The following is a 10,665-nucleotide window of genomic DNA, read 5'->3' as shown; positions in this document are numbered from 1 at the left end:
ATTTGGAGTCTGTGGCTCAAGTGGTTTGAAAGCTATTGAAACCTGAAACTGTCTTTACCTCGGTCTTAACTATATACTGTTTACAGGGTAAGGAAACCAATATGTAAAACAATTTATTTGGGTGAACTATCATATTTCATGGGAGTTACCTTTTATTTGATAGATGGTTAATTATGTGGGGGGCATAATACAGTGAAACAATGCTGGAACATTGATCAAACTGGACAGTGGTGGTCCACAGTGGTGCAAAAGTTGTTGCTCTGTCCCCCCACCCTGCAGTAACAATATTCTCATTGCGGAGTCGGGGACGTAAGTGACGGAATGACGTTGCTTCCTTTCAACATGGCGCTGACAGTTTGCTAATAGAAATGAGTGGGGTTTCCTTTCTGGAATAAATAATATTTTGGTTTCTTCTTAGTACTCCTATATTAGACTCTGCTAAAAAAACGAAGACAACAAGAACACCTTTCTGTCCACGGGACAGCAGCTTTGACTACGGTTCCATCACATCATGTATGAGAGTCAAACGAAAAACATGTTTTTAACCCGAGCACTGGAGAAGATTTTAGCCGATAAGGAGGTGAAAAAAGCTCACCATTCCCAGTTGCGCAAAGCCTGTGAAGTGTCACTAGGTGAGTTTAATTGTGACAACAATGTGTTAGTTTGGGATGTCATCATCATTTGTCATTGGCTACACATCGTGCTACTGCACCCACATCGGCTCGTGCATGCCACGAACTCCCCGGTTCGAAACATGAAGTGCATACATTGTAGCATCAATATGGAATGCGTTCTAAACAAGCATTGCTGCGCTGCAGAATCGAGATTCGATTCAAATACTGAGCCGTAAACTAGCTTAACAGAAATCAAGCAAGATCACTACCAGATATGTAGTTTGTTATGATGCTTGTTGTCATCTGCGTTGTAGCCTAGGAGAGGGCGCAGAATACTCATACCACATTGTGACCCCAACCGTATCCCCTGTGCCTTCCAAAGCCGGTGTTAATAATGTTGTCAATGTTTACTGTTTACATTGGCAGATTCATTGTTTACATGGGCAGATCACACAAATGCAAATATGGTATTGATTGCAATTGATTGAATTCTCTAAGGAGATTAAACATGGTACAAAAAAATATAAGCTATTGCATTATTTTCATTCAGGATTACCATTTGAATTTGATGAACAAAACTAGACAGGGGATGTCAAATGGCACCCTATTCCTAATAAAATACACTACTTGTAACCAGAGGCCTATGGGCCCTGGACAAAAGTAGGGCTGGCACAATAATCGTATTATCGTGTAACCGACAATAACCGTGAACTAAGGAAAATAATCATCTTAACGCATTCATTTTAGGAGAGAATTCAACTTTCAACTTTATTTTCAAGTAGATACAGTGGGGGAAAAAAGTATTTAGTCAGCCACCAATTGTGCAAGTTCTCCCACTTAAAAAGATGAGAGAGGCCTGTAATTCTCATCATAGGTACACATCAACTATGACAGACAAATTGAGAAGAAAAAAATCCAGAAAATCACATTGTAGGATTTTTTTATGAATTTATTTGCAAATTATGGTGGAAAATAAGTATTTGGTCACCTACAAACAAGCAAGATTTCTGGCTCTCACAGACCTGTAACTTCTTCTTTAAGAGGCTCCTCTGTCCTCCACTCGTTACCTGTATTAATGGCACCTGTTTGAACTTGTTATCAGTATAAAAGACACCTGTCCACAACCTCAAACAGTCACACTCCAAACTCCACTATGGCCAAGACCAAAGAGCTGTCAAAGGACACCAGAAACAAAATTGTAGACCTGCACCAGGCTGGGAAGACTGAATCTGCAATAGGTAAGCAGCTTGGTTTGAAGAAATCAACTGTGGGAGCAATTATTAGGAAATGGAAGACATACAAGACCACTGATAATCTCCCTCGATCTGGGGCTCCACGCAAGATCTCACCCCGTGGGGTCAAAATGATCACAAGAACGGTGAGCAAAAATCCCAGAACCACACGGGGGGACCTAGTGAATGACCTGCAGAGAGCTGGGACCAAAGTAACAAAGCCTACCATCAGTAACACACTACGCCGCCAGGGACTCAAATCCTGCAGTGCCAGACGTGTCCCCCTGCTTAAGCCAGTACATGTCCAGGCCCGTCTGAAGTTTGCTAGAGTGCATTTGGATGATCCAGAAGAGGATTGGGAGAATGTCATATGGTCAGATGAAACCAAAATATAACTTTTTGGTAAAAACTCAACTTGTCGTGTTTGGAGGACAAAGAATGCTGAGTTGCATCCAAAGAACACCATACCTACTGTGAAGCATGGGGGTGGAAACATCATGCTTTGGGGCTGTTTTTCTGCAAAGGGACCAGGACGACTGATCCGTGTAAAGGAAAGAATGAATGGGGCCATGTATCGTGAGATTTTGAGTGAAAACCTCCTTCCATCAGCAAGGGCATTGAAGATGAAACGTGGCTGGGTCTTTCAGCATGACAATGATCCCAAACACACCGCCCGGGCAACGAAGGAGTGGCTTCGTAAGAAGCATTTCAAGGTCCTGGAGTGGCCTAGCCAGTCTCCAGATCTCAACCCCATAGAAAATCTTTGGAGGGAGTTGAAAGTCCGTGTTGCCCAGCGACAGCCCCAAAACATCACTGCTCTAGAGGAGATCTGCATGGAGGAATGGGCCAAAATACCAGCAACAGTGTGTGAAAACCTTGTGAAGACTTACAGAAAACGTTTGACCTGTGTCATTGCCAACAAAGGGTATATAACAAAGTATTGAGAAACTTTTGTTATTGACCAAATACTTATTTTCCACCATAATTTGCAAATAAATTCATTAAAAATCCTACAATGTGATTTTCTGGATTGTTTTTCTCTCATAGTTGACGTGTACCTATGATGAAAATTATAGGCCTCTCTCATCTTTTTAAGTGGGAGAACTTGCACAATTGGTGGCTGACTAAATACTTTTTTCCCCCACTGTATACAGCAGTTTACCCAATAGCAGTTTTACTTTTTTACATGAATAAGATAAAGTTAGTCATCATTTTAGGAGCAGAACAGCATGGTCTGGAGGAGAAGCTTTATTTCCGGGGTGTCACCAAAGCTGTATTGTATTCATTAGGTGTGTCATAGCTAATTTTCAAAGATGCATTATGATATATTATGAGCTCAAAACATTTTCCATCAAAAATAATTATGACAATAACCATGGCCATTACAATTAATAGTTACTCAAAATTCCATAATCGTCACAGCCCTGGTCAAAAGTAGTGCACTATAAAGGGAATAGGGTGCCATTTGGGATGCAACCATAACAGTTACTGACATAATAGTAGGGTATTTTCGCTAGCCCAATATTAGACCTCTGATTAATTATTTAATTATGCCAATGTTTTGTTCTAGCTTTGCGCGCACACACTTCCTTTACTTCCCGTCTGGGGCAGCACCTGCCCCTTTTGCAGGACTCATTAGCTCACAACAGACAGGTGTGAACCACAGACAAGTGTGTGCGCAAAGCAAAAAAAACAAAACCTTGCCATCCATAGACTGCATATAGGGTAAGGAAACCAATATGTATTTGTGTCATATGGGTCAACTATCCCTTTAACATTGTTCACACTTTTTTCACTTAATAGCAGCAACAACACCATCTAGTGGTAAGACCTGGTAATATCAGGATGTATTATGGGACATAAACCTAACAACATCAATGACTAGTTTCTCTGAACAGGGGGGAAAAGCTAGTGGGTGGCTTTTGGCAAACCGGATGTTGGGTACTATTTATATTTAATATAATATCAGTCCTATAAATTAAAATGGCCAATTTAGGTGCAATCAATTAGTTAATTTTCCAGAGATCAAATTATATATAAATATTTTGGTCGCCGGAATACTTATCTTATCTGTTTCTAACTGCAGAAACCATTTCAGAACAATCTGAGATGGTGGGTGCCATGGCTTGCTGAAATGACATGGAATGACCCGTATGACACACATAGACTTACACACTGCCTATCATGCATTGCTTATACCCTCCTAAGTATACTGTAGATCAAAAGTGAAATATTAATCTTTGCCCTGCTGAAGGCAGATGTCCAAAGCACACGTTTCCAGTCTTGATAATTCGGGAAAATTGTATTTTTAATTTCCTTCTCAAGACTAGAATCCCATTCAATAAATAATGTATTATTTGCTGTGGCACCACTGATTAATTAATTATTGTTCACCTGCAGTGTTAATGAGAGGGGTAACACGTCTGAAGTCTGTTCTTTGTTTGCATCCCACATGGCACCCTATTCCCTATGTAGGGAACTAGTTTTGACTAGGGCCCATAGGGCTCTGGTCAAAAGTAGTGCATTATGGAATAGGGTGCCATTTGGGACGTAGACTGGATTGTGTTCTCACTGGTTCGAGGCAGGTATGGGGACGGGGACAGTGGAGGAAGCTATACTGTTAGAAGCACACTGAAGTTCGTTTCACTCCCCCTCTCCAGGTGATACAGTACAAACAGTGGAGCTATGATGATCTTTGTTTTCAGTAGAGGCTGTCATCTCATCTCTAGACATCTAAAGCATGCTGATACAACGTTGATGAACTGAGAGCGGATGTAGTCAGCTTATTAGTGTTTGAACTGTGTCTCTCCCTCTCCTAGTTGGCAGAGACTAAATAATAGGGGAGCACTGTATCTATGTTATAATGAAATATATTTTACCTTAGCTTTGTTGTGATCAGCCTGTAGATTCAAGTGAACATTTAGGTAGATGGTCAAGGAGAATGTGTTGTCCATAGTGATATTTTAAACAGTTCACTCTTAACTTTTAGCATGCATCCCAAATAGCACCCCATAGGGCTCTGGTCAAAAGTAGGTCACTATATAGGGAATAGAGTGCCATTTGGGATGCAGTTAAGTATTTTCCAAACGATTGAGAAGTGGTTTATTGAACTAAAACAGAGGGTCTTTGTACACCACCACCCTCCATATGAGCACCCATAACCCCCATCATCTGCAATGTAAGATCATGATAATAACATTACAAGATGGCTGCCATCCAAGATTAAACCTAGTAGATGATGACCATGACCCCCAACCTCACCTTCACTGGCTGTAGATTGGCTGCTCGACCGTGGAGTCGCGGACAGATACTGGATGTTTCATTAGCCGCATTAAATGCCTGGATGACCTGCTGCCTCTTTACTTGGTTTTGGGGGTAAAATATGGTGCAGATGTTTTCTCAGATTGTTTACTGATTGCCTTTGGGGTTGACATGTCATGGGGGTGCATTTGTGTCTTCTGCATTCCACCGTACACTAGGCTAGTTATTTAGTTAATTTTCATTCTGTATTGATTGAGTCTGGTACGCTATTTAGCTGTCGGTGCCTCCCTTTACTTTGTAATGTAAATGATGGAGGAGGAGTGGAGGGTATCTCTGTATCTGCCATGGTCCAAAGTATTGAACTATGTAGGGAGTTGGTTTGTGGTTATAGATTGGCTGGTTGGTGGAGGCTAGGAGTGATGATGTCACTGACATGAGGCCATTGGTGATGATCTCATCATGACTCATGAAGGACTCATGAAATGGACAGTAGCTCCTATGCAGAGATATGTAATATTATATTACAGTATTGGATATTTTTTTCTCCTGTTCAAAGACTCGGAGCATCTCAACTGTAATTGTAATGGGAGTTTTTTTTAGCTGGATTAAAATGGGGCTTAGGTGATTGGCGTGACAGTGTCAGTGGCCAATGCCGCTGTCTGCGACAGGACATTTTAGAGGCCCTTAACCGCAGAGACAAAATGTAGCTGTTTTAAAGCTAATTTCCAAAATTCTACACATTTTGTCATGCCTTATGCCTTGTTCTTATGCTATCTGAGGGACTCAAACATTATAACAAAATCAATAGGGGCCCCATGCCAAAAATACTCCTGAATGCATAATATTTGTAATTTTAGATGCTCCCTGACTGTCTAGTATTTATTTTGGTGATTTGTTATTTCCCCAAGATTATCTTATAAAAAAAAATAGGTCTATGATCTTTTCTACATACTTTATATCTGTTTTTAGTCATTTAAGTTTACACTGAAAATTATTTACCATCCTGAAAATGATTTACAAAAAAACACTTTTTTCCTTCTCTTTTCTACTGTTTGGACTTAGGCGGCCCGAAAAAACACTTAGGCGACCCTCCAAATGCTTCTCTATACAGACAAAACCCTGATTGCCAGCCTACTTCATTATCTGTATGGAGTGTTCAAATCTCCTAATCTTCTATGAAGGTCAAGGGCAGGAATTTATAGTCGTGGAGGACATGGGCTAATTTGACAAAGTGCCCATGCCTTCATGTAATGAAGCTCTCTACTACTGGGGTATTACATTGGCTGTTGATGTATTGACCTTGATAATTGTTCATGTAGTAATAGCAGCATCATACAGGTCATGCAGGGCCAATATCATGGCTCTTTGGTTCATTGTTTCTCTCTTTCTGTTTACAGAGGAAATTAAAGAAGAAACAGAGAAACTGAGGTAGGTTTATTTTGAGATATAGTGTGTGTGTGTGTGTGTGTGTGTGTGTGTGTGTGTGTGTGTGTGAAATGTCATCTGTAGTAAATAATGTCAAGGTTTGTTTTGATGTGTCTCGTTTTCTCCCCCAATCCCTTTGTTGTGATTGGTTAATAGCCAGATGGGCCAGTGAACTGAAGCTCAATGCAGCTCGGTGACCCACACATCTCCCGCTGCCTTCTGTGTGGCGGTTTCATTTCTTTCACACCTGAACTCTCACAAGTCCTAGTCACCACCCCAGACCCCATGCTGAAACACTGACCAGGCACACTCCCAAGTGATTCCAAAATAGCTTTTTATCCCCTATATAGTGCACTATATAGGGAAAAGGCTGCCATTTGAGACACACACACTATAGCACAGCAGTCTATGAAGCTTTAATCACTCCTCACTCAATGTTAAAAACAAGACACTTTTTGATTTATTGACAAAAACAAATGTGCGTTGGGGAGATGAACGCCTCTCGAGTCTGAGATAATAAACAAATAAAGTTTATTACAAAACATGACTCAGCTTATCTGCTTCATAGCCAGCCTTGTTAAAGTTTGAGGAAATGAGAGGGAGGATGGAGCCGAGACGAGAAGTGTGATAAAGAAGAGTGACTCAGTACTGATGGTCAGCATCCCCCACCTAACTGACAATGGCTACATCCTGATTCTCTACCCTTCTCCTGAAGTGTGCACTTGCACACGCCCCCTCATGGATTTGAAAGCATTGGATTGATATAAGCATTGGCTGTAGGGAGTTTCCACCATTGTTCCATTGGAGGCAGTGTTCAAGTGCACACTTCTGGAGAAAGGTAGAGAATCGGAATGCACCAAGTGTGTTTGTGACAGTGTCCACCAAGCCGACACTGGTACTCCTCTCCTGACCTCCTCCCGATCTCGCTAACCTTCTCTGCAGTCTGCACGCAACTCTACTTCCAGCTGCCTACCTGAATGAATCACAGCAATGCTAATGTTTACAGTGGACCTTAGGAGCATCAATATGACTGTAGCATGGAGGCCTATTGGGGGCAGTTGGCCATTGCTCACGAGGAACAAACGTTTCATATTAGATGGTTGAATTCTTCAGACGTTTGTTTGGCCTAATGTTTTAACCATTTAGTTGTCACTCTGTATTCCCCCTTTAGTCCCCCTCCTGGAGACAACAATGCTTATTCCAGTGCTCTACCACCGGTCAAGTCTAAGGATACCGTCGTAGAAGCAGACAAGTACTTCCTGCCGTTTGAGTTAGCCTGCCAGTCCAAATGTCCTCGCATCGTCATCACATCTCTAGATTGTTTACAGGTCAGTAGCAGGTTACACTACACACACACACACACACACACACACACACACACACACACACACACACACACACACACACACACACACACACACACATTACACACATTACACACACACACACACACACAGATTCAGTAAACATATGTCTTATCTTATGCAAATGGAAGTTATTAAATGTCTACAGTATTTATCTGGATTATTGTATCATACACAGTTAAGGTAAGGTTTATCCTCACTTTTCTTTCTCCAGAAACTCATTGCTTATGGCCACCTCACTGGAAACGCTCCAGACAACACTACACCTGGAAAGAGGTTAATCGATAGAATCATCGAGACCATATGTGGCTGCTTTCAAGGCCCTCAGACAGACGAAGGTGTTCAGCTGCAGATTATAAAGGTGTGTGGTCTATGAGCTCTCCTCTCCTCTCTGTGACAGACAGACCAGCCCCAGCCTGCCTCTCCTCTTCACTCCTCCCCAGTGTTAATCCTGTGTCTGGCATGACTGGCCCTGTTGGCCTGTGTCTGTCTGTCGTCTAACCACTGAGCAGATAACACTAATCAATGGTGTGTTCAGGCCCTTCCTCTCAGGGTTGTGCCAAACTAGTTGATCTAACAGTTGACGCATACAGTACCAGTCAAATGTTTGGACACACCTACTCATTCAAGGGTTTTTCTTTATTTTTACTATTTTCTACACTGTAAAATAATAGTGAAAACATAAAAACTATGAAATAACACATATGGAATCATGTAGTAACCAAAAAAGTCTTAAACAAATCAAAATATATTTGAGATTTTTCAAATAGCCATCCTTTGCCTTGAGGACAGCTTTGCACACTCTTGGCATTCTCTCAACCAGCTGAACCTGGAATGCTTTTCCAACAGTCTTGAAGGAGTTCCCACATATGCTGAGCACTTGTTGACTTCTTTTCCTTCACTCTGCCATCCGACTCATCCCAAACCATCTCAATTGGGTTGAGGTCAGGGGATTGCGGAGGCCAGGTCATCTGATGCAGCACTCCATCACTCTCCTTCTTGATAAAATAGCCCTTACTCAGCCTGGAGGTGTGTTGGGTAATTGTCCTGTTAAAAACAAATGATAGTTCCACTAAGCCCAAACCAGATGGGATGGTGTATCGCTGCAGAATGCTGTGGTAGCCACCCTGGTTAAGTGTGCCTTGAATTCTAAATAAATCACAGACAGTGTCACCAGCAAAGCACCCCCACACCATAACACCTCCTCCTCCATACTTTACGATGGGAACTACACATGCAGAGATCATCCGTTCACCCACACCGCGTCTCACAAAGACACGGCGGTTGGAACCAAAAATCTCAAATTTGGACTCCAGACCAAAGGACACGTTTCCACCGGTCTAATGTCCATTGCTCGTGTTTCTTGGCCCAAGCAGGTCTCTTCTTCTTATTGATGTCCTTTAGTAGTGGTTTCTTTGCAGAAATTCGACCATGAAGGCCTGATTCACGCAGTCCCCTCTGAACAGTTGATGTTGAGATGTCTGTGACTTGAACTCTGTGAATAATTTATTTGGGCTGCAATTTCTGAGGCTGGTAACTCTAATGAATTTATCCTCTGCAGCAGAGGTAACTCTGGGTCTTCCATTCCTGTGGCGGTCCTCATGAGAGCCAGTTTCATCATAGCGCTTGATGGTTTTTGCGACTGCACTTGAAGAAACTTTTTAAAGTTCTTGAAATGTTCTGTATTGACTGACCTTCATGTCTTAATGTAATGATGGACTGTCGTTTCTCTTTGCTTATTTGAGCTGTTCTTGCCATAATATGGACTTGGTCTTTTACCAAATAGGGCTATCTTCTGTATACCACCCCTACCTTGTCACAACACAACTGATTGGCTCAAACGCATTAAGAAGGAAATAAATTCCACAAATGAACTTTTAAGAAGGCACACCTGTTAATTGAAATGCATTCCAGGTGACTACCTCATGAAGCTGGTTGAGAGAATGCCAAGAGTGTGCAAAGCTGTCATCAAGGCAAATGGTGGGTATTTGAAGAATCTCAAATATAAAATATATGTTGATTTGTTTAACACTTTTTTGGTTACTACATGATTCCATATGTGTTATTTAATAGTTTTGATGTCTTCACTATTATTCTACAATGTAGAAAATAGTACAAATGGAAAAACCCTTGAATGAGTAGGTGTGTCCAAACTTTTGACTGGTAGTGTATGTAGTGGACATACTCCTCAGTTGTTGGTTTTGACTGTTCAATATTACTGCCCTCTAAGCAATGGCATCAAAATCATGATTTTCAGGGACAGGAGGCACCCATAATTGATTTGTTAATTATATAAATGATTGAACATTTGATGAAATTGGACTAAGTTCTGCAGGGTTTCTCATAATTTTATAATGCTTTGTGTTCAGTCATGAAAAACCTGTCTTGTTTACTGTGAGCAGTAGTGACTGTTAGGTCAGTGCCATAGAAATAGAATAAGTTAAATGGGTGTCTCCATTCAAGTCAATGATGCCAGAATGGGTCTACTGGCAGCCATTTTAAGTGTACCCATAGAAATAAAGCATTCTAGTTCTATGGATGCTGTCCCTCTGCAGGCTCTGCTGACAGCGGTGACCTCTCAGCACATCGAGATCCACGAGGGCACGGTGCTGCAGGCGGTCAGGACCTGCTACAACATCTATCTGGCCAGCAAGAACCTCATCAACCAGACCACGGCCAAGGCCACCCTCACACAGATGCTCAACGTTATCTTTGCACGAATGGAGAACCAAGCAGTAAGCGCACACCTCTCTCTCTCTCTCTCTCTCT

The 10,665-nt window shown here is 41.7% G+C and overlaps 1 protein-coding gene across 1 annotated transcript in view; it reads left to right on the top strand.

Moving 5' to 3' along the window:
• Positions 1-397: 397 nt before the first annotated feature.
• LOC311098783 (brefeldin A-inhibited guanine nucleotide-exchange protein 1-like) overlaps positions 398-10,665 on the top strand; it is a 37,011-nt gene continuing 26,743 nt past the window's right edge. The window contains exons 1-5 of the mRNA XM_084139348.1: positions 398-632; positions 6,505-6,535; positions 7,704-7,860; positions 8,111-8,257; positions 10,452-10,631. Of these exons, the coding sequence (XP_083995474.1) occupies positions 512-632; positions 6,505-6,535; positions 7,704-7,860; positions 8,111-8,257; positions 10,452-10,631 (636 nt within the window). The 5' untranslated portion in view covers positions 398-511. The remainder of the gene's footprint in view (positions 633-6,504; positions 6,536-7,703; positions 7,861-8,110; positions 8,258-10,451; positions 10,632-10,665) is intronic.

The sequence above is a fragment of the Coregonus lavaretus genome, assembly GCF_964263955.1.
Source record: "Coregonus lavaretus genome assembly, chromosome: 23".
In the NCBI taxonomy this organism is placed as follows: Eukaryota; Metazoa; Chordata; class Actinopteri; order Salmoniformes; family Salmonidae; genus Coregonus; species Coregonus lavaretus.
Note: the sequence above shows the minus strand (reverse complement) of the source record. Positions and strands in the feature narration are given on the sequence as shown.